Raw genomic sequence first — 15,602 nt, 5'->3', positions numbered from 1 at the left:
ATTTAGTAAAATTGCGCGACGTGAGGCGGTGCTGCCGAAACCGACCTTAACTCTTTACTTATACCACAGACAACTAGTATATGTTGTCTGTGCTTATACCAAAGAGTAACTGCCGCCTTGGCATATTCTTCAATGTAAACAAATGAACTCGTTCACACCTATGCGCTTTGCGAGAAAGTATCATCTAACACCGCGCGTACCTTCATTCGACTGATGAGTGATGTGCCGAGTCATTTTTATTGCTCCGCGCGGTTTATGCTCTTATATAAATCGAGTAGATCTATTCAGTATTCACACGTAGTAGTAGTACACTACCCGCCGAGCGCGAAAGTAGCTTATTTTTCGAAGGAACACCAATAGTGCTTCTGTCTCGGTTTCAACCGTTCTGCGCAGATGCTGAAAACCAGGGATTGTCATATGTCATATCATAATGGACGTTAGGGAGAAAGTTAGCGTCGGTTAACGATATTGGAAACTGGGATTAGTAGGAGCGGCTCTACCGTTTATTTTGTTGGTTCTGTTTTTAAAAGTTTATCCACACAGGTAGTAGGTAACCATTTTATTATTTCTTGTACTTGTTTGGTTGTGGTATTTATTGTCACTTAATTTAATTGAAGTCGATGTCGGCGTAGAGCTATGCTTTTGACATGATTTTTTTTGTACGTGCAGTTTACCATTTCATGAGTTGTTTTGCCTAAATCGAACCGTAGATGTGTTTTGTATTCTTTTTGATTTATTGTGTTCTCCACTTGTTATTTTTCATTCTAATTCATTCTAACTTGCAGTTTGTCTACTTTTTTTTTTGAGATATGAATTTAATTATTTTGTTGTTGTTTAGTTATGTTAAGATTTTGAGTTTTTCTTGTGTTTCTTGTTGGGCAATAAATCTCTATTATTATTATTATTATTATTATTGTGTTTGTGATGTATATTGTGTTTTGTTCTTGTTGACTTAACTGCATTTCACTTGATTACCTGATTTGATTTATTGAGCTGTCCACTTGTATATGACTGTTGTGTTTGGTTTTATTAATTCGTTTAATTACATGTGATTCGATATTTGATTTTTATTGTTCGATTTGTTTTTCTCTCTTGCGTTTCATTGTTGTAGTTCATTAATTTTCTTTTTGCATTTATGTGACGCCGGAGTTTTTGTCCCGCAGAAGGTTTGCCTGTAAGTATAGGGTAAGTCAAGATTGCAGGGCCGGGTTGGGAGACCCTATAAGATCATTACAAAGGGTATTTTCTGATACATGTATTTCTCCCTAATGTGTCCCCAATAGACGAAACCTTCTTTAGAACAGCTTTGAAGGATACATGTTACACTCATCGTATGCCTTCCGTACCTTGTTCAACAAAATTGTCAGAGAACTACACATGTATATGTATAGTATGCCAATTTAAGCTAACAAAGTTATTAAGGTACCCGTTATGACATAACTTAAACATCGTAATAATGACATATAATAGAGCAAATAATAAAGGTTACTACAATAAGGTTCTTACAAAATTTGTTTCTCATTTAAAAAGGCCTCATGGCGCATTTTGTGTCCCTAATCGCTTCATAAACATTTCGGATCCATATTCTAAAGTTAATTTCGTTGTAATTCAATTTTCCGAATAGGAATACTGGCATGGCATTAGTTATGACTATTACGTCATCACCAGATATTTTTACATCACACGGATACTGGAATTTTTGATCATCCTTGTAAATGATATCAAAATTGTCTGGCGTTGCAGGAGTAAAGCTATTCCAACAAGCAAGTGCGTTTTGATTAACAAGTCCCAAAAACAATATGCCAGACGTCCTGTGTAAGTCGGAGGCGGAGGCTTGAGTTTGTTGCCCGCGGTTAACCTCGACCTAAAAATGTACTGCCTTTAATAATTGGTGTATAGACGCCCATAGATTTCAGACCATGAAATCATTGCCATGATCCATTCTAGTTGCCAATCTCCTATTTTTTAAAATGTGCGTTGATACGCTATAGGTATGTGTTCCAGCCAGTGAATGGAAGTAAGCGTTTCTATGTCCATCGGGTTTCACATCCGATAAACTAAGGCTAAAAATTCCATCGTTCAACTGAAAGTTGACATTCCCAATGGTAAAATCTTTTGCTTGTGCATCTGGAGAGAAGTAGTTATGTGACACTCTCCATGACCTGTTTTCTTGGAAACTGTACACCACTACACCAAATCCACTAAGATCTGGCATATATGCGTAGGCACTATTGCATGTTGCAGGTGTCACATCAACTACCATAGTCGCTAAACTTGTTCGATTTGTTATATCTAACGGCCTTAACTCATATCGTCGGATGATTTGATCGGTAAGCAAATCAATTATCACAACTGCTGGTTGTTGCAGACGATTCACGTTACCTAAAAATAAAAATGCTTTTAATAGCAGCATTGAAATATAATGACAATGGTCTATATTAATTTTAGTGCAGGATAACCAACATACTTTTATTGCGGTACTTTATATTAGAAAAGTAGTTTGCTATGTACAATGTAGATTAGGTATGTACTTGGTACATAATTTTAAAAAAAAAACACACACACACACACACACGTTTGCCATACATTTTTTCAATGACTGACAGAATTAAAATAGTCACACTTCAGCTTTACACTACTTCATTGAAATACAAAATCTGAATTTCAAATTACCTACTTACTTACATAATTATAGGTAGGTAAATATATTAAAACAAATCAAATTCAGCTTCATCTCCAGCTCTTCGCAATAATAGCAAAAAACAACACGGTTTGAAGAACTTACAGAGGGAACCTACAACGCCATAACAAAATACAATCTTCTATTCTGCACAGTCTTAATCTTTAAACTAGGTATACCATTACATCGCCCTACGGTAGGTACTACCAGGATCTTCATAATTGTTGGTGGCCTTCTACACAACAAAAGCAATACCTATCGCTGATAACACGGTTTCAAACCTGTAGAGTCGGGAAGAAATTATAATCGGTAAAATAGAGGTCAAAATCTTGTCAATTCATAAACACGTACCCTTCGCCCATCAAACTCCAGCGATAGGGTTGCAGCGAATTTGCTGCGTTGTATAGTCGCTTTCTACCACACGCAGTGCCCTCTGCAGTAGGCGTTATTCTTTCCCGCCACTACAAGGGTAAATGCCAGAAAAACATACTATGAAAATATCAATATCAAATCTCAGAAAAACTAAAATTTGAATAAAGCAACGTCAACGGGCCCGTTGCAAAATGTGTTGTCCCTCCTGAATCGAATTTTTCACGATGGCTATCAAAATTTCAATTTGCAGTTTCTTTTTCAAGTGCGTATGCACATTGAGATGTCTGCTTTCAAATTTCAAACAAGAAGTTCCGTTACCGTATATTGAGACACCGTTTAAGCTACCGTTGCCAGATACCGAGCCACAATTCAATAGCGTTCCCATGAAAAAACAATAGAGAGATATGGAAAAATTAAATAGCGCCTGTATACGCTAATAACGCCATGCGCTATTAAGTTAACGTCATGCGGTAAATGTGGCTGTTTTAAGAGATATGGAAACTACATACTGGCGTGACGTTATTTATAACATTCATAACCTATCTTTTATAATTGTCAGAGTTTATTATTGGTTAGCTATTTCATTTTCGATATTGTTGATTATTTACTTATAACGACCACTACCACTAGGACTGCTCATGGCTTATGAAGAATGAAATATATATTTTTTTTAAAACACTAGTTTCTCTTAACTTCAAAAATTCTAAACATCTATCTCTGCGCAGAACCTAACGATGCGGTATTTGAAATAGCGCACAGCGTTATCCCTCCGTAAATAGGGAGTTATTGCAAACGTTACGACGCAGTTCCCTTATTAACGCTGACCTTATTTTGACATCTACGCGTGCGCAGACAAATTTTTTAATTAAGGGAACTTTATTAAAATACTGCCTTCCCTTATTTACGTCCCAATACGGTAAGGATTTAAGGTAACCTTATTTTCCCTTAAAGCATCAGCTGAGTAGTATCATAACCTTTAAAATTTACATGAAATAATCTTGGAAGATCTGCTCTTGAAAACCGAAAGTTTAGCAACACCTCTTCCTCAGTTAAGGTATTAAAATCGAAAGGGGGCCCTTGGTTGACTTCTTCGCGATTAACGAAAATATTATCCATAATGACATACTCATAATCATCATCTGCAGCGTCACCCAGAATAAGAGCTTCCAAAACTTCTTCCATTGCATCCACAGAAAATAAATAAATACTCAATCATAAAAAATTTAAATAGTTTGAGGTTAGAAATAAATAAATACGTTGAGTGTTAACTGCTTGTAAACTGTCACATGCAATAACTCAATTTGTGCTGTCAAAAATAAGGTAGTTCCTTATTATAGTAAGGCAGTATTTAATTAAGGTTTGACGTTATAGTATGTGTGCAATAACTCCCTAATAACGTCAAGCGCTAACGGTAATAACGTTAGTTACTATAAAAATCAAATCGCGCATACCTTTAATGTCAAAATAGCGCTACCCGTTAATACCGCTAGATGTGGGCGAAGGACCCATATCTCTCTAATAGGTCTTCAATGGGTACGTTCCACTTAACGCCCGCAACGACCACGACGCCCGGTTGCCGTTCCACATAACGACGTTATGGTCGCAATCGCGACGTCAGATATGACGTCATTACTATCGACCGCAACGAGCCCACGGCGCTCGCCTATCGTACCTGGGTCAGCGTGGGCGTTCTAATTTTATAACCTTACATTCTTGACAGGAGACATTTCTAGAGACATTTAACTGTCAGACACTGATTGTTTGAACACGCATGCGTTACAAATTTTTCGTTTTCGCTATGGAGAAAATATAATTACGTGTTTCAGAACGTAACCTTGTGGTGGACATCACTATGGATGTTCTACATGCACAAACTGGTAAGTATATATGCTGATTCGTGAATGTTAAAGTTATTTGTTAAGGAAAATTCTGCTCTAACACAATTTTCTTTATTGTAGATCTTAGATTTGCAACTAGTTTGCTGCAAAGTGCTCTACCAGGGAATGCGAATAAGACTCGTATAAATGGTAATGCAACGATTAATGAAAATGCATATTAGTTTTGAATGAAGAAGAGAAATTGTTTTCGAAGCAGCATTCCCAGAAGAAATTCTGGGGAGAAGTGTTCATTATCATCGTATTAAGTATGGCCGCAGCATTTATGATAGAAATTCAAAAGTCGTCTTCAATATTTTATTAACAAGAAGCAATATCTTGTGTAAAGCGAAGAAGTATGTGTCAATAATTGGTACTAAAAAATAAAAAAAATTTTACTAACTTAATGTGACTTTTGAATTCATAATCCACCCCACTTTCTATCCTTTACGCATTACGATCTCCTCAACGGCGTCCATGTTGGAAAATTGTTCACTCACGCGTGACGTCACACCGTACGCAAAAGCGTTCCACTTAAGGGTTCGCCTAGACGCCTACAACGCCTCTAAGCTAGTGGAACGACAAAACCGCGGTCGCGGTCGTGATCGTTGTGGGCGTTAAGTGGAACGTACCCAAAGTCAGCTATTATAACAATAGTAGTCTGTATAGGGAGGAAATGGTGGATAGATTTAGTTTTGCCGAGTTAGCTTTTCGAGTTCCCACAGGTTCATTTTTTTGTCTTTGAGTTCACTTTGCTTTGGTTAGTCAGTTAGTGTGGTGTTCATTGTAACAGAAAGGTAATGTACTTAGTTGTAATTGATTTATATTGTAGATTATGTTGCCTTCAGCTAGTTGTAATGCAGGGTAAAGTGATTCTTGAATTTGGTGTAATTTGCTTTCAATGTAAAAGTGGTTCTTGTTTGATTTGTTGAAGATTGGCCAGTTATCAATTTTCATGTGTTTGTTTTGAACCCATTTAGATTGATTAGCGACTTCAATTCTTTGTGTATGAATCAGCCTTTTTTGAGTGTAATTAACCGTTTCGCCCTTGCAGAGGTACATGCCGGAGTGATAAAAGATACTTAGCGGCATGTATTTCGAACGACAACTTTAGTCTAAGGTTACCGTATCCAGGATCTTAGATACCTGCTAGATTGGAGGAGGTCTGGCTAATTATTGATGTTTATTTTATGCACTTTATGTAAGAGACTTCGGAATGTATCTTTCACACATGAGAAAGGATTGAAGGTGCTTTTTAAATCTACTTGTGATGGCCATCCTTTAACTTATCAAGTTTGTATTGTACTAACGTCAGATTTCAATCTGTCCAATTCAAGAGTTACTTACTCGAGATTGGTATTCTTTGTATAACTATTGTAGCTGTGTTGTAAAATGTGTTTAGCATTATCCAATGTTACCTCTCATTCTCCAGATTTTCCCTCTAGATTTCACCTCTGTGAACAGTGAGTCGGAATTTTCTTTAGCACGGTTCTTTTGTCCGACGAGTTCTAGGGGAACCTGACACTTTTTGGTTTTAAGTGTATTCTGTCTAAATTTGTAGGATGTCTTTCGGCCTTTTGATTCATGTTTACACTTTTGATCAGTTCTTTAATAAACTTTATTTGTGTTTCAATTTCAATTAAGCGTATTATTTGCGTTCCGCCTTTCCGAAAATTAGCATGGGTATGAGTGAGTGCGACCTGGCCTTCCACAACGTAGGGGTTCCGGACATTGTCGAGTGTGAGGTTTGTGTTACTACGCAGGTGTTCCGAGTTCGTGTTTTTCCCGTTTTCGTTAGCGCGGGAGCTGTCGACTTGGGTACATCACAACATTTATTCCGTTATGTAAGTTAATGGGCGACTAAAATTTTTTAAGCTTATTTTTTTGAGTTGAAAGTGATTCAGACATCCACCAATTTGAAGCCAGTTTATAGAATTTTTAAACCTACGTTGAGAGATTGGTATGTTTTTAAGCTGAAGCGGTACGCGACCTCGTTTTTGCGCTAAAGCTTGCACGTGTACTGTGGCGTGTGGCGTCCAAATTAGAACGATTCAGAATCGTTGTGAGTTACACCTTAACCTTAAGATTGCTTTTACGTGAGGATACTGTATATGCGATACATAGTGTATAGTGTACAGTCTGTGGTCAAAATTCTTGTTCAATACACTTCCCAGACTTCGGTCATTCTAACTGCTCTTGCGCAGTGATGTACTTTTTGAGCGAAGTATTTTCAGTGTTAATGAAAAAGTATCCTTGTGTAAATAGTTCTATGTGAACCAATAGACCATCAGTGCCCCTAAAGTCGTAAAATCGCCGGGCGAGTGGGACCAGCGAGAGACAGAGAGACCGAAATTTAGTCGCCGATACTGTATGCGAGAAGTATGCGTATGTGAACGGTTCCATAAAACGCAATTGGGTGCGTTCACCAGAACCTACTGTTTGCAAACCGTTTGCGCTTTTTACATAAGTACGTTCACTGAACGCGTTGCTAGTTGTTAAACTGTTTGCAAGCGGACGCCATTTTTTGAATCGCTGAAAATCACAAACATGTTTGTAAAGCATGCATATTTGTTTAAACCATCGGCATATGGGTTTATGCGCGAAATTGGAGTAAATTACTAGTATACCTATACATCACGACCAAAAATTGTATAATTGCACATTGCACACAATGCGAACGGTTTGCAAACAGTTCGATCTGGCAAACGCACCCTATCGTTCACAAAGCACCTAAACAGTTTGTGTTTGCAAACGTAATCAAAGCGCAAACACCTTTGGTTCTGGTGAACGCACCCGTTACAGATGTATCCACGGCTACGGGCACTGTATCGTGTATCCTCGTGTAAAAACGGTTTATAATCCACGACTTCCCGTAACCTACGCCCTATCCCACTTTGAGAACGTTTGACCCTTTCTTTCATAGTCTAAAGGCCCTCCTTCACGTGCAGTTTTATGTCAGTTTTGGACTGACGCTCCTTCAGTTAAATCCAAACTCGCACGTGAAGGGCTTCAACATGCCAGGCGCGCTTCAGTTGCGGCGCGGAGCGAAGAAATCAAATCGTACTAAATTCCTGGCGCGAACTGACATGGAGCGACATCAAGATGTGAGCATGTAGATGCGGCTCAGTTCTCACATGGGGATTGACACAATATGACAAAGGTGGAGATAGTACGCTTAAGGTGTGCAAAAGAGAGATAGCTTTAGTAGAATGTATGTAATTGATGATTCACGCATTAAGGCCCCCCTTCACGTGCAGTTTTACGTCAGTTTTGGACTGACGCTCCTTCAGTTAAATCCAAACTCGCACGTGAAGGGCTTCAACATGCCAGGCGCGCTTCAGTTGCGGCGCGGAGCGAAGAAATCAAATCGTACTAAATTCCTGGCGCGAACTGACATGGAGCGACATCAAGATGTGAGCATGTAGATGCGGGTCAGTTCTCAAATCGGGATTGACACAATATGACAAAGGTGAAGGTAGTACGCTTAAGGTGTGCAAAAAAGAGATAGCTTTAGTCGAATGTAATTGATGAAATTTAGAATGGATAGTCCCGGGTAGTGCTATGTTTCCCGGGTTTCAGGGTTTCTTTGATTTATCTCCTTTAACAAATCGATGTGTTTGGATTCATTTCTTCTCAAATACCACGGTTTCGCCCAATACTTTTTTCTCTTTCTTTTTCCTTCCCTTTCGTCGTCCACCAGCAACAAAAAAGCAATTGCTTTCCTCTTCTTCAAACTCAATCTTTAACAGCACTGTTGCACTACCAGACTCAGGAACAGAATAAAACTGAAATAAATTAAAAAAGCGCGAACGTGTAGATGCAACGCATGTCATACATCGGGAGCGCGCGCCAGGAATTCAATCCTGGAGCGAAGATAAGAACTGCACATGAAGGGGGGCCTTTACGGTATCCTGTTTGTATAAATGGTCTTTCCAAGTTCCACTGTCCATTCTAAAATAATTTTGATAGTCCTCAGGGTTTTTTGAATTATCTCCTTTAACAAATCGATATGTGTGGATTCATTTCTTCTCAAATACCACGGTTTCGACCAATACTTTTTTTCTTTCTTCTTACTTCCCTTTCGTCGTCCACCGGAAACAAAAAAGCAATTGCGTTCCTCTTCTTCAAACTCGTTCTTTAACAGCACTGTTGCACTACCAGACTCAGGAACAGAATAAAACTGAAATAAATTAAAAATCCAGCGCGAACGTGTAGATGCAACGCATGTCACACATCGGGAGCGCGCGCCAGGAATTCAATCAGGGAGCCAAGATAAGAACTGCACGTGAAGGGGGGCCTAAGTATCTACCTCGTATCGTTACAATTCATTTACCGGACTTATGACGTTAATAGGGTCTTCCTGAAAAAAAATATTGTAACTTTTTTGTGTCTTACTGTAAAGTTTATAACCTGTAATTAAACATCTCATATACAAAACTTTTTTTCCTGATTGCAGCATGTCAATAAACAACATATAATATCGTAAAACTTTCAAATTTTGTCATGCAACCGACGACATGCCGATATTGGCCGAGCGTCGCATACGTCACTACGCGGGTTGCCGATCGGGAGTTATACATATTAGTGCATGACACTGATAGGAGTTAGATTCGACTTATTATGGCAATCTGCCATAAACTGAGTTCTGACTGGTTCGTAAAGGGGCAGTTAGATAGTCTGCCAAAGGTTGAAGTGTTAATGGTCGCCGCCTTTTTCTCGAAAAGTGAGTTTTTCCATGCCACTCGTTTGAGTGGAGTCAAAGCCCCGAAGCAAATCGGTTATGGTTCATAGGAAGTATAACATCAAGTTATGTGTGTATAGTGCAAGGTATAGTGTAGGTACCTAATACAGTATGCACCTTACGGATTTCAACGAGAAAATTAGGGTGTGAGGAAGTGAAAATAGAGAAAAATGTGTGCGCTGTAAGGGCACAGATATGCCCAGAACAGAGTTCGAAGTAAATCATATTCTGAATTACATATCGATGGATTTTCGTCGATAACTGACTAAAAGTAAATCGACATTATGTACTTTAATTAATTAGAATCGTCTTCACAACAATACAAATGGGATGTCAAACTCGCGGTATCACGTCGAACTTTTTTCGTATATTTCCTGTTGGGACGTTTATATACAATTTATTAGGTTCGCGATGACTTCTGCTATCACACTCAGGTACAAATGCAATAATTATTCGACGCTTTTTTCCGTCAAAACGATGTTTTCTTTCTCTGAATCGATTGTAAGCAATGCTACTGCTGAGCGCCAACGCGCGTATTGACGTCACTGCAACGTGGCGGTCATTCGAAACTTTTCAAACGCCGTTCATTTTAAAATCGTGTTTGCTAATCACAATTACGATTTCTCTTGACAAAAAAATGAGTACCACTAATTTTTTTAATGTGCTTGGAGTTCATTTTCAAGGTTTTTGAAAAAACGCGGAAAACCCCATTACTATACCTAGTAAGTCTAAAATGCATTTGACGCCTTATAAAAGTTTAATGAAATTTTATATTTCATGCTACTATAAACTCAATTATCTTTAATATTTTAAAAATATATCTACATACCTGGATACTCGAGGGTGCCAGTATCCACCATCCACAACCTATTACAAGGATCAACTGCAGTTCTATATATTGATACGAAACCATCGCTGTCACCTGTTGGTAACTGATTTATAGCAAAATTCGGATATGATATCAACGGAACATTGTGTTTCTGTGATGTGTTGGTCCAGATAAAATTAAGTGTTGATGGTATACCTGGTCTTCTTCGCGGGACAGTTACAAATAATTTATTACGCCATCTATTGGCACTCATTGGTATGTTATTCTCTGCAAAGAAAAAAACCACAATTATTTCACTAAACCATAGTGTAAACTACATTCACTATAATCAGAGACTTGTTATACCTAGGCCCCCTCGGACTGCGCAAACGCAAGCGCGCTAAAATTTGAATTTGCTGTAACGCGCTCGTATTAATAAAGCGTTCGGTCATCACTGTGAATTCCAGTTACATTATAGTCCCAACTTGAAAGCAACCGTCATGATCCTTTACAGCATAATATTGAACAACAAGAATTGTAACGTTATTATTTATTATAATCAAAACCCTTCTACCATCATGGTGTAGGGAAAATAAATTAACATATTCTACCACATAGGTCACTATAAACCAAGCTATAAACTATTGTGCTCCATTTTTTCCTATCTCGCGTTAACTTCTTAAGGCGCAGATAGACTAGCAAATTACATGCGACAATCTCGCGGGAGAAACTTCCACATGTATTTACACTGTAAGCAATAAAGTGTCACGATAAACTATCGGACAAGTTGGGTGAGCTATTGCTGCCGCAAGTTCTCGCAAAACTGTTTACACTAGCAGCACTTTTAGCTTCCGCAAATGCTGTCAGTTGATACCATGGTGTATTATACACCATGGTTGATACCTAGCAGCTGTTTTCGAGAATTATCTCACGTTATGGCGTCAATAGGACATCTTTGTGTTGCCGCAGCTGTAGATTTATGCAATAATGTGAAACACAAAAGAAGTGTTGGGTTAGATAATGGATTTCAAGAAGAGAAAAGTATGGGGCCTACCATAAATTAATTGATGCGCTGCCAATCGGAGAATCAATACCAAAATTTAAAAATTTTATTCGTATGTCAGCGGTACACCTTCAGGAACTGTTATTACAAAATTAAAAAGAAGGGTACTCATTTATGTGTTACAATACAATAATAAAACTCGCACGTTTACTCGCCAAAATATCGAAACGAAATGGAAAGTTTGCGAGAACTTGGTGAGCTGCACTTTTGCCTGTTTAGACTGGCAAGAAAAGTGTCACAAGAATTCTTCCGCGAGTTCGGTCAAATGGACTCGGCACTCGCAATGCTATTTAAACTTAAGACAGTAAATCACGCGAGTTTTCTTTCTAGTCTAAAGGCGCCTTTAGCCTCCTCCCATTCTATGCCTTGAACTTGAAGTATTCTTGCTACTTAGGTACATATCCCATGTCGTCATTTATGCTACCCCTTTTCTTCCTATTTTGAATTCCGGTGTTCCATATGTGTTTCGCAACCCGACTGTTCTCCATTCGTCCAAGGCGTCCAAATAAACGTTTTAATTTTTGTCTATCACAGGTCTTTATCAGAGCATCCACTTCTTTTTTATCTTCTTACTAGGAATTCTACCAACTCCCCTTACCCTTCGCAAGTAGGTACTTCATTTCTGTAGCGTGTAGTCTGTTTTTTGTGATTCGTTCAGCACCCAACTCTCTCTCTACCGCTTGCCTTTGGGCAGTACCGAGGGAGTCAGTGTGCAACACATCTGTAAGTGTGCACACAATGCCACTCGCGTATAATAGTACATTATATATCAAGGTAGAGAAGTACAGTATTATTGCCTGAGCACCAAGATTACATCTCGAGGCGCTTGCGCCGAGGGGTGTAAGGTGCGAAGGCAATAATAGACTTCTCTACCGTGGTATATATACTATTTTTAGCGCATTTTTGAAAAAAATACGCTATTATATTCGTCATTGCTGGCAGGCCGGCTGTCCGCGTTAGATCTCCACAACTACAATAGCTAGAGACTTCAAATTTTCACTAAAAGCTTTCTGCTATAGTGTAGATGTGCAGGCACTACTCTATTTTGAGTTAGATTACTTGTGAAATCGATAATTGAAGAAAATAATTTCGATATGGGTTTCGGAGGTGCTATAATTTTACCGTTAGATAGCGCTACCAGTATAAAAACTTATTATTTACTTTGTGATTTGTTTTACAAAATGAAGACGTACCGTCAATTGAAATTAAATAAAATTAATTATTTAACGCAGCCAAAATTACTCGTGAGATCGATAATTTTAAACTTCGCTAATAAAATACTGACCTGCATTACCAAAAATGCGCTTTAATCATGCATATGCTGATTTACAACTTGTTTTTTCACTACTAGCACTTGAAATCCTCTAAATTAACATATTATTTTGATAAGAAAGTGAACGGTTGGACGGAATTTTTTATTTATTAATTTATGATGTCAATCAAGTCGTGGAAGTACATACAAGTCAAACAGGCCGTATTTTGTTCTGTCATTGAGATATTTTCAAAGAGTAATTTAGTTCGAATTTTTTGAAAATGTCAATTTTAGGTATGTAATTTCTCTGGAAATGGTGGATGGTGGCAATTATTCATTTTAGAGAACTTGTCTAAACGTTTATTGAGCGAAATTTCGGGTTGTGTTTTCTAAAAGTGACAGCGTGACAGTTCTCATTATTGACTACTAGTTAATAATGTCCACATTATTAACCACTTTGAACAAATGCCGAGAAAGCCTACTTTACAAGTGGAAAAAAGGTTAATAATCATGTCATCAGACGCTAGTAGTGAAAAAAAGAGTGTTTCCAACATGTTTAGGCAACACATCATACACGTAAAGGCAAAGCGCGAACCAGTTTAGCAAGATCCTACATGTAACCAGTCGAAATAACTAGATCATTGCATAAAAATTTTATTCAATGGTAAAATGAAACGTGCTTATCGACATAAAAATGTTTATTAGCTTTTAAACAATACTCATTTGTTGTATAAATGTCTAATTCTCACATATACTTCGTTTATTTTCTTATTTTTGTAATGAATACGTATTGTAAAGAATACCTTCACTATTAAGTTCATTCACTGCAGCCTGCAGGACATGATTATGATATGGTCTTGAAGTGCCAAAAACAAATTGTGGAGGTTTCTGCGCGACGTACAACAAAAACGCCGACTAAACAAATTCATATCTCTGTTACACTATCACAAAGATTGTTTCTCAAAATATTCTTGTGCTTTTCTGCTTTTTCCATTTCATTATACATCTAACATCACTATACCTAGATGTAACTATCCGGTAAAAAAATACCTTATACGAAAATTTACACTACATTACATCGTTGAGTGAAGGATCTAGATCCTTCACTCAACGATTACATTTATTTCATTATTACCGTTTATAAACTTTTCTGAGGACATTATGTGTCTAGAAAGTGTGCGCTTTCGATTCAGCAAAGAAATTTTAAAACATATTGAAAAACTAGCCCAGTTGAGCGATATAATCCCAGCAAAAACATAATAGTGAAGATTGGAACGCGAAAGTTACGAGTTCGGTGGGTGGCCTACCATGTTGACAACATACAACTTGAGCTATGCGCGGTCTAGTAGTAACAAGTCTCCGAGTCCGACTATAATAATTATGACAGTCCATTTCTGTTTCATTATCTTAAAATGTTTTAAAAATAATGGCGGATCTATGCCATCATTATCATTAGTTTACTATCATTAGATATTTAAGAAACAGGCAATATAGAAACAGAGGTATGAGAGATTTTGCATCACGTGCGTAAAGCAAATACGCGGGAACATTTAATTTTTAAATGCGAAAACTAAGGTAAACCATTAAACTTCCCCCTAGCTATTTAAATGGACGTGTTTTTGTAATTGTTTAATCAAAATTACAAATTACAATCGATGATTCCTTTTGAAATAAAATCCTTCCTTTTGCCTACGAAATTATTTACGAGGAGCCTAACTGCCTAAGCACAACAGTTATTATTATATGACAAAGATAATCCTTTATAGATCCTAAGATCCCAAATATTTTTTAGCGTCCACACGAGTTTGTAATTGCCCAAATGGTAAACAAACAAAATAAAGTGGTCATTCGCCCATTCCGTACAGTAGATACACTAATAACATACTATATGAGTAAGAAAAGGAGCCGACCTTTGGCATGACGTGCGTAGTAGTCGTTTGGAACTTGAGTTGTAGGTAGGTATCATTCGGATACTTTCTAATGATAAATGAAAAACTGGATAATTTGTAAACAAATTCTCGAATGTTTTTGACGCCAGACTGGTTACTATGCGCTTAATGCTAATCCTTCGAAGACTTGTAGGTAGGCGTCATTCTTTGATCATAGTAATAATATTCAAAGGTAGCACGAAGGTTGGTAACTGCATAGACTACCTATCTATTTACAAAATTTTAAAAAATCATACCGTAAATGTAGCTTTCGGCTAAGCGAATTGAGGCCGCGTAACTTATTCGAGTCCAAGTAAATTCTTCATTTAAGCCTCTGCAAAAACTTCCTGGTATTAGAGCTAATAGCCCAAAAATTAACACTAGCACCAACCACGTCATCGTTTAGGTAAATATAAGACGAGACGAGGACGAAGCCAACTGATCGAAATTAACAAGGTCGTTCGATAGCGTACACTAATCTTGTTTACATTTGCATACTGGTTAAATCTATCTTTTTTATCAATTTATCGTTGGGACGGGACGTTGGGTAATTACCTCTTTGCTTCAACAAATCGGTCATGCACTTAATCGTAACTAAAAACGTTCATTAGCGGTTATGCACTCATATCAGTCACATCCTCACAGAAAAAAAATTGTTTAGATTGCAACCCCAATATACTTGATACTTAAACAATATGGTACCTACCTATAACGTCACTGTGGTCAACTAGTGAGTAGCAAGGAAATAATCAATTTTTAGTTCTTTGCTATCGAGACCATTAAGTTTTACCTTTATCCCAAGGAAATTTATAAATAACGGAATACATTTCGCGATGTTGTTATATAAATATAAGTTCCCAGAGACTATATAGGTACTTATTGCA

At 37.6% G+C, this 15,602-nt stretch overlaps 1 protein-coding gene across 2 annotated transcripts; it reads right to left on the bottom strand.

The window, feature by feature from the left end:
* Nucleotides 1-1,240: 1,240 nt before the first annotated feature.
* Nucleotides 1,241-15,240, bottom strand: LOC116163570 (L-dopachrome tautomerase yellow-f2-like). Of its 2 annotated transcripts, XM_031477572.1 has the most exons (5): nt 15,110-15,240; nt 14,976-15,052; nt 10,497-10,763; nt 1,919-2,382; nt 1,241-1,864 (listed from the first exon to the last, which is right to left on the bottom strand). In XM_031477572.1, the coding sequence occupies exons 3-5, from the start codon at nt 10,747-10,749 to the stop codon at nt 1,523-1,525; spliced, it is 1,059 nt and encodes a 352-aa protein (XP_031333432.1). In that variant the 5' UTR covers nt 10,750-10,763; nt 14,976-15,052; nt 15,110-15,240; the 3' UTR covers nt 1,241-1,522. The 2 variants fall into 2 exon arrangements, with proteins under 2 accessions (XP_031333432.1, XP_031333431.1); XM_031477571.1 differs by having other exon boundaries at nt 14,976-15,210.
* Nucleotides 15,241-15,602: the final 362 nt, after the last annotated feature.

Source organism: Photinus pyralis, unplaced genomic scaffold (genome assembly GCF_008802855.1).
Source record: "Photinus pyralis isolate 1611_PpyrPB1 unplaced genomic scaffold, Ppyr1.3 Ppyr1.4_LG2, whole genome shotgun sequence".
In the NCBI taxonomy this organism is placed as follows: Eukaryota; Metazoa; Arthropoda; class Insecta; order Coleoptera; family Lampyridae; genus Photinus; species Photinus pyralis.
Note: the sequence above shows the minus strand (reverse complement) of the source record. Positions and strands in the feature narration are given on the sequence as shown.

What these genes read in the sequence shown, in the direction of transcription:
- LOC116163570 (XM_031477571.1), bottom strand. Translation starts at nt 15,117, where the DNA reads ATGACGTGGTTGGTGCTAGTGTTAATTTTTGGGCTATTAGCTCTAATA. An exon ending in AGCCGAAAGCTACATTTACG is followed by an intron (nt 10,764 to 14,975) that starts GTATGATTTTTT and finishes TTTTCTTTGCAG; the next exon opens with AGAATAACATACCAATGAGT. An exon ending in TGGCACCCTCGAGTATCCAG is followed by an intron (nt 2,383 to 10,496) that starts GTATGTAGATAT and finishes TTTTATTTTTAG; the next exon opens with GTAACGTGAATCGTCTGCAA.